The 17,152-nt window shown below is 35.4% G+C and overlaps 1 protein-coding gene across 3 annotated transcripts in view; it reads right to left on the bottom strand.

The window, feature by feature from the left end:
• The window catches only part of LOC5579337 (gamma-glutamyltranspeptidase 1), a 171,012-nt gene that overhangs the window by 82,157 nt on the left and 71,703 nt on the right, over positions 1 to 17,152 (bottom strand). Inside the window, exon 1 of one of the 3 annotated variants that reach the window (XM_021848651.1) lies at positions 14,745 to 14,981. The exons of the other annotated variants lie outside the window; for them this stretch is intronic. Coding sequence (XP_021704343.1) covers positions 14,745 to 14,782 — 38 coding nt within the window. The 5' untranslated portion in view covers positions 14,783 to 14,981. Of the gene's footprint in view, positions 1 to 14,744; positions 14,982 to 17,152 lie in introns of those variants that run through there. 3 annotated transcript variants of the gene reach the window in all.

Raw genomic sequence — 17,152 nt, 5'->3', positions numbered from 1 at the left:
ACCGCTGTAGGAAGTGCAATTCAGTAGGGGAGACTATCGAGCATGTCGTTGCCGGCTGTTCAGTACTAGCTGGATCAGCCTACCTCTATCGTCACAACGAAGTTGCCAAGATTGTGCATCAACAGCTTGCCCTTAAGCACAACTTGGTGGATCGATTTGTGCCCTACTACAAGTACCTGCCTGACCCGGTTCTGGAAAATAGTTGCATAAAGCTGTACTGGGATCGCGAGATCATAACGGACGTCCTCATCCGTGCCAACCGCCCCGACATTGTAGTCTACGACAAAAGGATGAAACGAGTTACACTCATCGACATCGCTGTACCGCTGGACCACAATGTCCAATCAACGTTCTCTAACAAGATAGCGAAGTACCACGACTTGGCGGAGGAGTTGAAGCAGATGTGGCACCTAGAGGACGTCCGTATAGTTCCGGTAGTCCTCTCAGCGACCGGAATTGTCCCGAAATCTCTCCTAAGGTCCCTAGACGAGCTGGAATTGAAGAAGGACCTACACAGCATCCAAAAAGCGGTGATTCTTGGAACCTGCAGCATAGTTAGACGGTTCCTGAACCACCACAACTGAGAAGCTCATCCAGCAGACTCATTAGGATAAGTAAAACCGACCAATGAGATCCACAGAGCCTAATCCCCTTTGGCATACAGATTGCCCGGGGTAGGTGAAAGTTACCAGCATTTTTTTGCTGAGAAGTGCCAAAACTCTATAATAATAATAATTACGGAATATATCAATTCTTTGTCTAATCCAGTAAAAAAAATCCGTCAAGAATTTTTCCAAAGAACTCACGAAGAATATTCTTTTGAAGTTCTTGCACAAACTTTTCAAGTATAGGGAATCTCTTCATGAACTATTTCCGTACTTTTCCAGTGCAAGAACGCCGTTACCAGTTTTCACTCAGTTTTTGCTGGAATAAGTAGTTATTATTAAACAGATTTTCCCGGAGTTTTTTTAGGCTTTATAATCTGGAATTTTTCGAAAAAAATGTATCAAATTGCTCAAAAGAAGACATCATAATTTTAAACATTTCTCCATGAAGCTAAACTACGTACTCAACACACATAAATTTTAATTGTTGAAAATTTCATTAAGTTGTTCATTAATAATGTATTAAGGATTTTCTGGAAATACTTAGGAGTTCTCCAAGAAATATTACAATAAATACTACCGAAATTGTGTTCAAAAATATCTCTGAAATTCTTAAAGTCAAGGTGTCGACTACCTGGAAAAACCTGGAAAGTCAGGGAATTTCAGGGAATCCAATTTTTGACCTGGAAAGTCAGGGAATTTCACTACAGGTCAGGGAAAATTATCTATCAGAACTATATTATCATTATCAGTACTTGATTATCTGCAAATTATTGAATACGATAAATTTGTTGGACGAAATAGGTAATCAATCTTAGCAATTAACCATTGATAATACGCTGTTATGTATGGTAAAGTAAACTATATTTTACTATCTACAAAAATTTCCATCACAGCAGTAGAGAACCCAAGGAATAAACATCCATTTATCCAGGGCATCCAGATGTTGCTGGACACCGCCCCATACCCGAGGGCATTAATGTGGGTTCCCGGGCATTGTGGGATCGCCGGTAACGAGCGAGCAGATGTCTTGGCTGGCATCGGGAGAAATAGCGCCCCACTAACGAAAAAAATCCCCGCTGACGACTTAAGGAACTGGGTCAAGGACGTCTTCTGGCGGACCTGGACAGATGAATGGAGGAGTAATCGGGAATTGTTCTTGAGAAAGTCCAAACCAAACACCATACCCGGCGAAGACCTATCGAGCCGACGTGAACAGATCGTCCTTTCCCGGTTGCGTACGGGTCACACCCGGGTATCCCACGACATGGCGGCAAGGGGAGCCGGATTCCGCCGTCAATGCGAGCTTTGCAACACGCAGAACACCGTGGAACACTTTTTATGCGCATGCCCTCAATATCGGGACCTACGAGAAACACACGAGATCACGGACATCCCCAGGTCGTTGGCGAACGACCCTGTAAAGGAACGCCAGGTCATCAATTTTCTGAAGGAGGCTGGCCTTTTCGGCGAAATATAGTAGTAGAGAGGAAACTCTGTATTTTGAAATGTAATTATTCCTACGGCTTAACCCTTCTGGTATAGCCAATTTTTTATTTTATTTTTATTTTTATTTTATTTTTTTTTTTTTTAAACGGAGATGAACCAGCCAAGGGCTGAAAATCTCCCTAATAAAGATAAATAATAATAATATCTACAAAAAAAATCCTCGGAATTTCGAATTTTGAAAATGTGATGAATAAGGTTCCAAGCGCTACTTTAGGATTTTCATTAGGAACTTTCCTATACTGATGTTTAGAATCGCAGAATGAACACAAAAAATTCCCCAGATATTCTGGATATTCATCTAAAATTCTCCTTAAGTGTTCAATCTGCGATTCTTTGCAATTTGTTATGTCTGGATCATCCCCGTATCATAAATTTAATTTTATTGACAATTTCATCGGCCTTTTCCGGTGAAATTAAAATTGTAACATTTACCGAATTCTTGAGAGTCGAAATTTTAGTGCTTTTTCCCTGCTCCAAGATTTTTAAGAATCCAGAAATTCTCTAAATAGAATTTCTGCTATGGTAGATTGAAATTTTGTGAGATTTCCTGAAGATACTCTTAGAAGAATCGATTATTGAATTCTTGGAGCAGTTTCTCACAGCATTGCTGGAGGCACGACAAGTTTTTATTAGAACAATAATAAATCCCTGAATGATTTTTTAAAGCATCTTTAGATGAATTCTTCGGGGAAGAAAACCATGGCATAATTCATATGGAAAGTCCAAAAATTTTATTTAAATAAATAAATTGTAACAAATCTTCGCGAAGAATTATTCGAAGTACCTATTCGAAAAAAAATGAATTCATTTTGAGTGAAAAAAATTGAGACTCTTGAAAAAATCTTCCTAAGTATTCTTGAAGAAATATTCGCATTAGTTTATGGAGGAATAATGTAAGATTTTCTGTAATTGTTCATGAAACAGCATCTTCTTATAATAAACAAATACATGTAGAGAAAAACATTGAGAATTTGAAATCTTGAAGATTTTAACTGAGTATGATTAGTAAGTAGATGACTCAGGATTTTCTGGGTATCTACTCAGGTTTCACTATTTTTGTTTCATACGAAACTTTAAGCTTTGAAAGAAAACACTCATGTGATCAGTTTAATCATAATAGCTTTAGAACACGCTCTAGAAAATTATCTAAGGTACCGCGGGGCAAGTGGGAACGAAAAAAAACGATAGTTCAAACAAATTGTTTAATAAAATTTTCAAATGTCAATATTTTTCAAATCCAACAACACAATCACATTTTAGCAACATATTTGAGTGTGTGTGCATGAAACTGATCGAATAGTTTCGAAATTGTAAAAACCTTGGAAGAAAGTTTTAGAATGAGCCATTAGCCGCAGTTACCTCGCTAAACGGGGCAAGTGGGACACATCCAGTTTCATGCGCCAATAAACATCAGCAAGTCAACCATTACAATAATAGGATTGATAAATCATAGATTTTTAATTTTAAGTACATATTTGATGTACATAAGGGATCAACCATAAAATACGTAACGTTTTAGGAAGAAAACCTTTATTTAATAGTATGTCACCTCACATTTAATATTAACTGTAAATTCCTCAATAAAAGCGTAAAGAGGGATCAAACATGTTCAAAATATACCATTTATAAGTTGTCAATTAAAATGGAGCATACAAACAATCAATAATTGACGAAATTATAAATATGTTTTGTTATTATTTATTTGCATGGCAGAAAACCACTTAATTGGGTGGAATTGTTTTCCATCACTTCTTAATTTGGTAGAAATAACAAATAAAGTTCAAATATAATAGAAAAGTGGTCGTTCTCATGATGCATTTCGAATTTCATCTTTGTGTTTGTTCAACTTTGAAGTCGTATTTCAAAAAAAAAAAAAAATAAAGAATAATTACACTTTTCTTCTCCCTCTTATGCAATTACGTAATTTGAGATTGATCTTTTTGATAAAAATCATTTGTTTTAGTGCTACTCTTTAGGAAAATGTATGAAACGTATACGAAAAGTTTTGATTCTGGTTTTTGTTTTGATAGGTCCCACTTACCCCGGGTACAAAGATATTTTAGGGTAAGATAGACTATCGAAAATTTCATATGAAATGAAAATAAAATACTGGTTTATCGTTAGCAGCTTGTAATAATACTCAAAATTATAGCTTACTGATGAAAATTCGCTTTATAACACATTTAATTTTTGAGAGTCAATGTAAGATGTGAAACGTGTCACAATTTATCATGCAAGTTGAAAATGGCGCTGAACCGACAACTGTTACATGAACCACATGGTAATATAAATAACAATATGTTTAGTACTAAATACATTCATTGTCATTGTATCTTCAATTTTCTAGAAGAATACCTCCATGAAAAACTTTTGCTAAGTGAGCTATGACGAAACGCCCCACTTACCCCGGATTCTCACTTGCCCCGTGTTACCTTAACAGTTGTATTCGAGTAAAGTGAAAGCCTTTGCTAAACTGAGCGAAAGCTTTTTCTTTATACGACCTATTACGGTCCAAATAAAGACCTTAATTTTCCTTGTAGTTGCTCAAAATTTGACGACACTTGAAGTAATACATCAAAATGAATATATCGCAGTACACTTTCTACGACATAATAGATTTTGATGTATTACTTCAAGTGTCGTCAAATTTTGAGCAACTACAAGGAAAATTAAGGTCTTTATTTGGACCGTAATAGGTCGTATAAAGAAAAAGCTTTCGCTCAGTTTAGCAAAGGCTTTCACTTTACTCGAATACAACTGTTAAGGTAACACGGGGCAAGTGAGAATCCGGGGTAAGTGGGGCGTTTCGTCATAGCTCACTTAGCAAAAGTTTTTCATGGGGGTATTCTTCTAGAAAATTGAAGATACAATGACAATGAATGTATTTAGTACTAAACATATTGTTATTTATATTACCATGTGGTTCATGTAACAGTTGTCGGTTCAGTTGTCGGTTGGCATATCGCCAAACTTGGTAAACAAAATGTAGCGCTGAGCCCGACAACTATATTTTTATTTCGTCTTTAAACCAAATTCAGTACTCTGAAATGTTTCTGAAAAAATACTGGAAGGTCGGGGAAAGTCAGGGAATTTTATTTTCCAAATTGAGTCGACCTAGAGGATTGTTTGAAAAATTCACAGCAAAAATTATTGATTCTCTCTTGTTTTCTCCTAATATTCCACGAGGTTTTCATAAATAATGAAATAAGATTTAACTGGGAAAATGTTCTTAGTGATTTCTCAGAGAAGTTTTCAACAAATCTATCTGCATTTTTTGAAAGAAAATTGTCTAAGTGTTTCTTTAGATTAATCTAAAAATCAATTTGATATTGATCCCCGAATTCCTCACCCATATTTTTTCAATTCAATCATTTCAAAGTTTTTAGTGGAATGGGTTCAGCTATTCTTTCATAAACTCTTCCGTGCAAATATTCAAAAAAAAAATTCGAGAAATTTGTTCAGAGATTTCTTTTTTTTTATTATTAAAGTTCAAATTGAATTTGGAAAAATATTGAACTCTTATCGGAAAACTCAAGAATTAATCGTAGAATTTTTGGAACTTTCTGACATCCTGACGATGTTACTCACAGAAAAAGCTTTGGCGTTTTTTGTAGAATTAACTACAAAAAATCTTGGTAATTTTTATCGTCTTTATAATAGACAATGATTTATGTTAAAACAGATGGAATTTTTATGAAGGTGTTTGTATCATACATTTTAGAAAATCTTTCGCATGAACTCCGAAGCTTTAATATGGCAAATTAATCTAAAAACATTTAACTATTGTGGTAGAACTGCAAAAGTTGGAGGTGAAAATATTGGCGGTTTCTATCAAGAACTCTGCTAAAAATGTTTTATAATAAAGTTCATAATTTAAAACTTGGAGTAAATTTTTGCATAACTTCGAAAATTCGTTGAGGAATTCCTGATGGATTTTCAGACATTAGGCGCCATACGTATAAAAACTCTGAAAAAATTTAAAACTCCTGGAATTAATTTTTCTCCTTTAGATTCTTTAAAATGTTGCTTTTTGGAGTACGAATTTTTGTACGAAGGTGCCTAAGAATACGTCACGTGAAGGAGGGAGAAACAGCAAAATGTTAAATCAGATCGAAACAACCAAAGATAAGTGATTATCTATATTTTTTTCTCTAGAGGTCAATCAATGGGCTGGATGAATAAACAATAAACTGCAGGATAATTGAAATCGCTCAAATCATATTAAAAAAAATAAAAAACAAATTTCTCAAGGAGCTCCATCAGAACCGTCATAATTAATTCAAAAAGCCTCTAGGAATTCCGCCTTGAAAATGTACAAGAATTCAATTCCAGAATATATATTTTTTTTGCAGAATTTATAAAACAATTTCTGAAACATTGTTTTATGGAAGATATTCACAAATTTCTTCATGAATTTCTTAATTAATCCCTGCCCAGTTATTTTGCTAAATTGCTAATTTCGGGAGTAAAATATGCCTGGGATTTTTCAATAAATTTCTTCTGGAGATTCGAAGCCAAAAGACATTCCAAAAATACTTTTCGTAAATAATTCCTGTAGAATCTGTGGATTTGAAGTAGAATTTACAAAAAAAAAACAAAGGAGAATTTGTAACGCAATTAACAATGCATTTTAAAAATATTTCTGAAGGACTTATAATAAACTTTGCGAAAAAGTTTTTAATAAATTTTTTGGGAAAACTAGGGTTATTTACGACTTCGGCACCATTGGACTATTATCGGCAACCAAATTTCAAATGCCAGATACACAGAAATTTTCTTCAAAACACATCAATGAAAACATTCAGATGTTTCTTTGTTTTGTCAGCTTCTCGTTGACGGAATTACCGAGACTGGACGAACAATTTACCCATAGATGCCATCAATTCAATTGAAAACGCCTCAAAGTGCGACTGATTTGGAGATTTGCCTACAGTTCTTATGGAAAATCTATTGAAGAGAATATTTTAGGCTGCCGACATTAGTCACACGGATATTGGCTGTTCGAAGCGTTATAAATAAGTTTCCAAGAAGGTGTGAATTGATAGAGGATTGAGCAGCGCATACATGTAAACAGGCAAAAACGTTATTTGTCTGCTGATGTTCGAGAAAATTGCAAAAAAACGCGACATTGGTTTGGACTGCCAAGAATACGTAAATTCCCCTATACGAAGGAATTTGACAGAATCAACGATTATTTAGAAAAAAATGTTAGGACAAAGTTTGAACTTTTTCAAGGTTTAGCAATTTTTAGCAAATCTCAATATTATTTGACTACTTTCTAAAACATTTGAAGCAAAAGGTATAAAGCACTCATCGATTTACATTAACGAATTTGATCACTAAAATTATTGAGACTGTAAAAAACTTACTTGGTAAAACGTAGTTTAGAGATAAATTAAAAAGTTCATTCATACGAAATTATTTAAAAAAATGAAGCGAAAACAGAGAAAGAACATATTGCTGGAATCAAAAATTATGGCCGATTTTTTTACTTTTTTTTGAAGCTTTAGGTAAGTTCGAAATTCTTTGAAGAGATATGTTTTGAATTAGGCCTTGTATTTCGCCAATAATTGCAGCTATTTTACGTCTTAGAAGTTCCTTTAGTAATTTTGCCTATTTATTTCTTTGCCGAGACCTTTTTTATCAATGAATTTCTTTAACCCTCTAATACCCAACCCCGCCTTTAGACGGGGTACACTTTGGAATTTTGTGTATTTTTTCGTAGCTCGGAAATCAAAATGATTTTATTTTTGGCTTAAACCTGGACTTATAACACGCATATGAGAAAAGTTTTTTATGACTTTTGGAACTTTTTTGTATTTTTGAAAATTGTTTCAAAAATTGTATTCTTATATAATCTACAAATGCCTGGGGTTTATTTAATGTGTAATATAAAAAATCGTACCTTTTATATTTTTCTACCATTAACCTATAACAGAAGAAGGGCTTGGTGGTATTAAAATAATTCCAAACCTGTGTTTCCGTTAATTACATGGAAAATAATAATATTTTCAGAAAAATATTTGAAATTTATTATTTTTAAAAGTACCGTGAAAACTTGAATTTTTATTGTTGCCAAAAATCAGTAACTAGAAGAGGCTTCAAGAAAAAATGAAAAAGGATAGGGATGTTCAAAAATAAAAATTATAAAAATCAAAAACCAAAATTCATATATTTGCGAATAAAAATAAATCATTGGCCAAAACGTGTTTAAAACGATTTTAGATAACTAAAAATGATATTTAGATCGAAAATAAAAATTTGGGTATTAGAGGGTTAAAGAAATCTTATGGGGACAATCATCATCACCTCGATCAGGGCACCCTCCAAGAACACAGGAAATCGTAATTGAGTTAAAAGGCTACACTATGCTAGAACATTTGAAATAGTATGGTTTGCCCTACTCAGAAAATACGAATTTAAGGAACCGATTTTCTAGGATACTGACGCTTTTTAGTATCACAGTATTTTGAAACGGAGATGTCGAGCGACAGCAAGACGATTAATTATTCGATGGTCGCACAATTCAACGAATTCAGAACCGCCACACTAATGCCGTGAACGACAGGTTAGGTTTTCCCACTATTATTGAACAAAATAAAAGAACGCAACTACTGAAGAATGTTTATCAATAGATTCAGAAGATTTTACTTCACTTTAGGATTATGTAAACATTTTTTTAATATATATTTTCATTCAAAATTCTGGAGGGGGCCTGGAAGACTCTGGGGGGGGGGGGGGGCTGGCCCCCCTGGCCCCCCCTGTTCCTACGCCAATGTTCATGACTTCAAAGCTCGTTTCAGTTTGGGGTTGAGCCAAACAGAAGACTTACAGTTTCCCTAGCTTATTTAGTGAACTCAATGAAGCAGAATCTGTCAATGAGAGTGGCATTACTGTAAAAATTGGAACAGCAACCAACAATCGGTTCCCTACTAATCCTCATTTCAAACAAACAAGAGACCTGTTCAAACTGGAATATAGCGTCACTCCCGTTTAGAGACACTCTTGATAAGTCAATTATCTTTGTGCAATTTACTGTTTGAATTACAGGAAACATAGTGCGGGGGGACTGTGAGTAAAGCAGACGCAGAATCGTACCTTGAATCGATGCCATTCGGCAGTATTACATACATGCTTAGCTTTGTTGATCAATGCAAAATGTTCTGTTATGCTTTAGGTTGCAGAAACATAAAGTTCCTAAGGAAAATCTCAGGATGTCTGTTTTACCCATATTTCCCCTCTAGTATTACCTAGCGTTTGAAGTGGTTTAGCTACATAGATCACGCGGTGCACTGTCGATTCCATAGACACGCAAACGTTAGAGTAAGGTGGGGCAAAAGTTCGACCTTAGTGGTATAATCAAAATTTCCAGGAAAACAATAGCAGTTAAAACAAAACAAATACCATACAGTGAACCTTCAACATATTTGCTATAATTTTGCTGAACAAACTTGTGTCAAAATATTTACCCATTTTTAGTTATAACAGTTTCAAAATTGATTGTCTTATTCGAACTTTTGCCCCACCGGTGGGGCAAGAGTTTGAATCTAGTGTGGGGCAAAAGTTCGCTGGCTAAAACACAAAATATCGATCCTTTTATGACAGGCATACTTTACACCAGCCGTCAACTTAAGTTTGACGAAAAATACACACTAAATTTTCATCAAAAAATTGTCCAAAACTGGGTTAATTGTAATATACCCAAAAATAGCAGTTTTTCTCAAAACTAAGTGGAAATGTAAAATTTTAGTGACAGTTTTCACACGATCAGACACATATAACTAAATTTGAAGATAATATGTGGATTTTAGGCAATTGGCAATTTTTTCCGTGATTTTATACATGGGTCGAACTTTTGCCCCGCTGATTCGAACTTTTGCCCCACTATGGGCCAAAAATTGTTTTCAAGGATTTATGCAAAAACTAATACACCTTAAAGCAACCTTATGATAGGCCTAGAAACGCCCTTACATAAAATATTGAAAAAGATTTTATCTTCAATTGGTTCCATGCAACGAAAGTTTGACCAAAAATTACAATATTCACGTCGAAAAACAACAAATAGCCATAATTTTTCCAAATCTCAATCGATTTTTATGATATTTGGATTGAAAGTCTTTTACTTGAATAGCATTCGAACCACCATGACATTTATAAGATTTGTTTTGAATTGAGCTAGAAATCTTAAAAAGAAACTCTTACCCCACTCGAACTTTTGCCCCACTTTACTCTACACATTTATTCCAGAAATGTAACATCATCATATATGATTCTGTTATGGTTATCTAATTCGATTCACGGTGACTGGCAAAATAGAATGTTTTCTACATGTGGGTCGTGTTACAATCAGCTGTAAATGGTCACTCGTCTTCCATTTGTGTTCGACACTCTTCGGTTGTTCTAGTACCAACACTGTAAATTTAATCCATACTTACGTACCAACCGGATGACAAACACTTCCCGGTTCTTTTCACTAGAAACGCCTTATTACACATTCAGTACCATATTCATCTGCTGATCACTTTTCAACCGTCAACCGAACTAATTAGCAGGTTGTCTTCGACAGCGCTTGACTGAGATGGAGAAAATTACACTTAATTCGATGGTCATGGAGCCGATTGCCCATTACACGCGCGCGCGCCAGCTTCGCAATCAGCGTCTGTTTAGTCACAGATTACGAAATATGTAAAGCATCAACCATTATATTGCTGCAGGTAAACGTTCCGTTCTAGGCTGGTCTTGGCCTCACTTTTATCACTATTACCCTTTTCGCGCTTGATTAGGTTATCGCGCCGGAGATGCTTGTTTGGAGAGAAGAAGCTAGTTTGAACCCTAATCTCCTCTCTAGTGTAACATGTAGAACGAAACTTAGTGGAAGAGCTGATACAAAACTTTGAGATTACTTTACTATTTTTTTAAATCGATAGAATGGTATACTTTTAGCATATTACCATTGTAATTATAAGTACTAAATTTACTTTAACTATTCAATTTTAAGAATAACGCATTTGGAGAATATAACAATAGTAATGAGAATTAGCAGGAACATGATTTTTCTTTTCAAAAAGTGTGTTTCATCTGTGAAATGAATATTTCTGTAATTGAATTATTCATCAATATTGCGCATTTCTTTCACCACTGGACTATCGCAGTAGTTTTTACAAGTGCGGAAACGCCAATAAAAGTGTGCAATGGCATCAAATCGGGTCGGTATGTTTGGGGGACTTATTCTTTGTAAATCAGAGAATAAGTGCTCTGATGACGCCAACGTGATTCGAAGCAATCCCGCACTTTTATTCACACTTTCGCACTTATGAGACCGCACTTCGCAGTCCAGTGGTGAAAGAAATACACAATATAACATTTCACTATAATACCCATTTCACCTTACCCCAGCCGTTTCAACTTGCCCCGGTGTACCTTAAACAAGTAGTTCGTGAAAAATGCGCTGCAAAACATAATTCCATTAGAGTAAGGTGGGGCAAAAGTTCGAATCTAGTGTAAGCGAAATTTCCCAGGCTAGAACACAGAATATCAATACTTTTATGATAAGCATACCTATTACCTGGGAGGGAGGCACCGATATTACACACGAAATATGACACAAAGTTATTTCGAATTGCAAGAAAACTCCAGCTTACCATCGACAATCAAGGCAGACTTGATGAAAATCGCTAGATTTCTTTTGTTGTGTTCCTACGATCGTTCTAGACAAACATGGAAAAAGGGCCAAAGTTTTCTGTGCATTTAATTTTCGTTTTTATTGGAAAAAGTAAAATAATGCGTATTTATATTCAATTTATATTCAATCAGGAAAAAAGGTGCTATTGTGACATTACTTTTGAATAAGCATGAATAGCTTTTCAATCGATTTTTTGTCACATTTGAAAAAATGCAAAAATACGTTTAAATCAATTACGCGCTTTTGTTATGTTTGTCCATTGTTTTAGATCTGGGCTCACAGTGACAGTTCGTGACAGCAGAATCTCGGCTCACCTTGACGTACAAAAAATTCGTATTGGTTTCTCCCTCCCATCCTATTACCAGTCATAAACTTATGGTTGCAGAAAGACACATACTAATTTTAATTCAAACATTGCATAATCAATCGGAATAAAATACTTTTGAATCAGCATGCATTGCTTCTCATTTGATATTTGTCACTATTGATGAAATACAAAAACATGTTTTGGTCAATTACACGCTTAATCATATTTGTCCATTGTTCAAGATAGCGGCTCACAATGATAGTTCGTGACAGTCGAATTTCGGCTCTCTTTGACGTACATACATTTTGTATGGGTTTCTCCCTCCCAGATTGTAACATATTCAAAAAAAAAAAACAGTTTTTCCCAAAACTAAGTTTAAACGTGAAATTTCGGCGACTTTTTTCACACGATCAGACAAATTTCATTAAATTTGAACATTATGTGTGGATTTTAGGCAATTTGCTTATTTTTCCATACATTATGGTTTGAGATTTTGCCTACTATAGACCAAAAATCTCACAATTTTTTTTTTAATTTTGTTTCATGCCATGAAACTTCGATCGAAAATCTCAATTTTACGTCTGAAACAACAAACCTTTCCAAATTTTAATCGATTTCTATGATACTTTGTTTCGAAGTTTCTAACTTGAATAGCATTCATTATTTTGGGTTTTGTGCAATGTAAGAACTATATTACAATCACACGACGCGACGTTTGTAAGAACCATAAGTGTTGTGTCTTGTCTCGCGTCGCGTCGTGTGATTGTTGAATAGCATTCTAACCAACATTGAATGTTATGTTTGTTCAGATCAGTGGCGCGGGAAGTAGGTAGGACAGGTAGGACATGTACTACGCACAAAAACACGTGGGTAGGACAGTCAAAGGATTGTCCTTCCCACGATTCAACAAAACAAAACACTAGATAAGCAGTTTTTTAGTATGTAATTTATGTAATCATTTCCCTGGAAGAATTCAAAAACCGGGAATCTTAGAGGATGTCCCAAGGAAACCGATGGATGAATCACTGGATAAAATCTTGGAGGAGTAATAACTTCCTTGAAAAATTTGCTGAATTGCTGGAAGAATTCAGATGATTTCTGAAATATTTTTTAGAGAAATTTAATTTTTGTTCCAAAACCCAGGTTATCAGAGAAAAGTTTGCTCTGATGCTATGAAGTGTCAAACTCTTATCTACTGGCTCCTATTAGATTTCATTTTGTTTTCTTGGTTCTTGGACCAAATAGGTCTCTTTATGGTTCCTTTTTTTTCTCTTTTTGGCTTGAGGTCTTCCATTTCCTATTTTGAAGACACTCAGTCGCTACCAGCCCGACGAAAAGCATTCTTAGTCTTATGGTAAAGGCTGGCATTAAATTGAGGGGATAGAAGCAAAGGGATGTCAGTCGGAAAAACCTAGTTTTGTGATAATCTACTTTGAAGTTTTTTCATCAATTTTTCATACTATAAAAATTGCGTAAAATGTATAAAGCAGTGAATCAAATTGTCATCAAAAGAAACGAAAAAAAAAAGAACATAGCAAGCTTGCTCACAACCGTTTATCCCCAATTTTGCAAATTGGGATACAACCGAATGCAAAATTGTTATGATAATCACAGGACGCTACATTGTTGCAACCTTTTCAACTCGCGATTAATCAGTTATTTGACACACAAAACAAAATTTGTTTTATGGATGCTGTTCGATAATGTACCAATGTTTATCAACACAGAGAAAGTTTGCGAAAATTGCAATGCGGAGCCCAGAAAATCGCTGCGCACGTGATGATCGATCACTGTCATATTCTGTTCAAGTGGTGATAAACTGATGTTGCGGAATACAATTGTTGCAACAAGAATAGGAGATGAAAATGTCTTTGTTGCTGCGTGTTGGATGACAATTGATTCACTGGTATAAAGTAATGACAATTATTGTGAGTGCCAAATATTTTTAGGGGAAGTGGGCTATTCGGAGAAACGGGATATTTGGGGAATTGGCATTCTGGATAGGATCATTCACCTCTAAAGGACTCTAAATGTCTTGCTTTTCTGATCACAGAAATAGCATTCAACAGTGCTTGCACATTTTTTTAAGCTCTTTATGTTCATACGTTGCTGCATACTCTAGTTGCTGATGTTATGTTCTGCAAATGTGTTATTCTTTAATTGAATGTTCAGAGAGATTAAGAAACACAAAATAGTAATAGCAATATATTCAAAATACAGAAGTTCAGCGAATATGAAATTTTTCAATTGAATGGTCTTTAAGTTTTGTCCGACACTGTATATTTGATTAATATGGTGCAACGATTTTCCGTTTTCTTACATTCAAATCGTGTGTTGTGTTATTAGAGATACCATGCATTAACATATTCAAGATGTACTCTGGGTACCTGTATAAGAAATTGATCATAATATTGTGTGTAGAAGCAATCTTATTCTCTAAAAGCTTATAATACGATTTTTCTTTCTTTTTTAAACTGAGTAGAAAAGCTCCAATATCCTGTGGGTTATGGACCATTTCCGTTTCTGATGCGTCCATCATACGTTAATACTTGAATCAATGTGACATAATCACATCATAATTTTCCTTCCTCTTCAGCTAGTAAACAAGCCAACGACATCAACTGGAATATAGTTTGCTAACCTTTGTCGCTCTTGCAAATCAATACTGAATTTGGACATTGTCGCACTCGGCTTCTAATTCGGGGATTCACAACCTCACTTAAAATGACTAACACTGTACGGAGAGAATCAATCACTGGAATACGCAAAACGTGACAATCACGATCGGAAACCGCACCACCGCGCTCACTACTAAACTTAATACAGAACGATCAGAACCGATTGGAATCGCGGTGAAAACTGAGAAACCTGTTCCACGCGACACCGTTATTATATACCAACGAACGAAGGAATATTCTGGCGGAGCCGGAGATTGAAAACACTCAGCAGCTTCGATGGTAATTGAATGAAGAAACATATCATTGGCGTAAAATTGCAAACAGAGAGCCGAGCCAGAGAGAACCGGCTAGAATCACTCGAATCCATCTTTCGAACAAACAGCGTGAGAGACTTAAGCTGAGAAAACAATGACACGCTGAGGCGCGCAATTTACCGGCTTACGTTTGCAGCGTGCACCATGCGGTGCACTCTGGAAGTCTGTAGTTTGCTCACGTGCTGGAGGCGAATGTGCACGATATAATCTGGATAGCTCGTTGGGTACTCTTCAAAATATTTTTAAATTTTGATAGGAATAAAACATACAGAATATAATTAAAAAAAATTGAATCCTGTAAGATACACGGAAAAAAATGGTTTGCTGGTTTCATGAACAAGGCGTCATAAAATCATAGCATTTTATGTTTCGTGATATCATGACTACGAGTCATGAAACCATGCCAATTATTCAACAATGTAGCATACACATCTAACTTTCACGTTTTATCATCCAAGTCTACGCATCTTTTGCGATCGATGTTTTCTTTTTGTGAAATTATATAATACAAATCTTGTTTGTGAAATAGGGTAAATTGGAGACCATTCTTTCCAAAACTTTGTCATCATATGGCATTTTTGGCGACAGAGTAGTGAAAAAGTGATCAATTCGATAGATCTTTAGTCCTTGATGCTTGCTCCTGCGGGGGCGGGCGATGAGGACAGGATCAAACATGTCGCGCGTCGGTAGTGCAGTAGTGAAAAAGTGATCGGTTCGTTAGTAGTGTTTGATCTATTGATCGTGTCACTTGCTCCTGCGTGGGTAAGTGACGAACACTTGTTCGGCGTACAATGCAATTATTGAATTGTTTCGCGAATCCGGTTAGGTGTGATTATATCATGAATCACCAAACATTGGTGACTCTCAGATCTCTACCTTATCCCACTAACCCAATATCCTTCCCATGACAACTGTGGAGATGCAGACAACAACGGTTGTTGAACCAAAATTTCTTCCCTTCCCCGATGACCGTAAGGACGTGGCCGGCGCCGTTATTTACTTATAAAATTTGAGCTCTCGATTTGTGCATATTGAGAATGGTAAGCTAATCCAAAACCCCATTCATTAAATCTCTGTGCAACTTCGATTGTTCTAGTCAATCACGGAGTAGCAACTACGAATTGTACGGTCATCTATGCTTATGCTTATATCGATGGCATTCTTGGCGACAATTCAGAGAGTTTCCATATTATTTCACGATCCAATTTATTTGCCAAAACTGTTTCAAAAATACTGTAGAACTGGCACAAAATCCGGAACGATTTAATTTTCATGTTATTTTTTACCTATGACAAATAAAGCAAATTAAAAATGTTGACAAAATTGATTGTATTTTGAATTAAAACAAAATAAAAATAATAGAGATATTTAGAGAAATATGCCTTTCTGTAAAATGATTCAAATTAATAAGACAAACAATTGATTAACATTGAGCAATTCTCACTGAAACCAGGCCGCCATCGGCACCCATCGTTGGAATTCCAATTTATGTCACTGATTTCTAGTATCTACGCCAGCTAGCTAAACAGTTTGCGAAAAGCCTATTTGTTGATAAATCATAGGTATTTCTATGCGTGATATGTCTCATATTTCCCTTGGAACACATAGCAAGCTTAGTGACATCGTATAGAGGAAAGATAAAGCTTTCATCTGAGACTAAAAAAAATGGCGACCATTTCGAATTTCGCCGCCATCTTGAATTTGGTTAGAAAAATCCGTTTTTTCACCATTAGCACACCGCTCGTTTAGAATTCTGAGGTCACCTTCTGAAAGCTGAGAAAAAAATGACGTTTTTGACGTCTATGGCGAGTGCAATCAATGAAAATATCAGAAAAGAAACTAGTTTTCAATCGTTGGTGTTGTCTTCAAGTCGAGCAAAGAATAAGGACAATAATTCAAGTGAAAAAATTTGGCGGTCATCTTGGATTTTAACGCCATCTTGATTTTAATCATTCTACTATGAGTTTTTTTACCTTGTTAGCACTTTTTTAATACTATGGGGCTCTGCACAAAAATCATCCTCTCTCTTTCACTCTACCATGAAATAAGTAAACAAC

Source organism: Aedes aegypti, chromosome 1 (genome assembly GCF_002204515.2).
Source record: "Aedes aegypti strain LVP_AGWG chromosome 1, AaegL5.0 Primary Assembly, whole genome shotgun sequence".
In the NCBI taxonomy this organism is placed as follows: domain Eukaryota; kingdom Metazoa; phylum Arthropoda; class Insecta; order Diptera; family Culicidae; genus Aedes; species Aedes aegypti.
The sequence above is the reverse complement of the archived record's forward strand: the minus strand, read 5'-3'. Positions and strand labels throughout refer to the sequence as shown.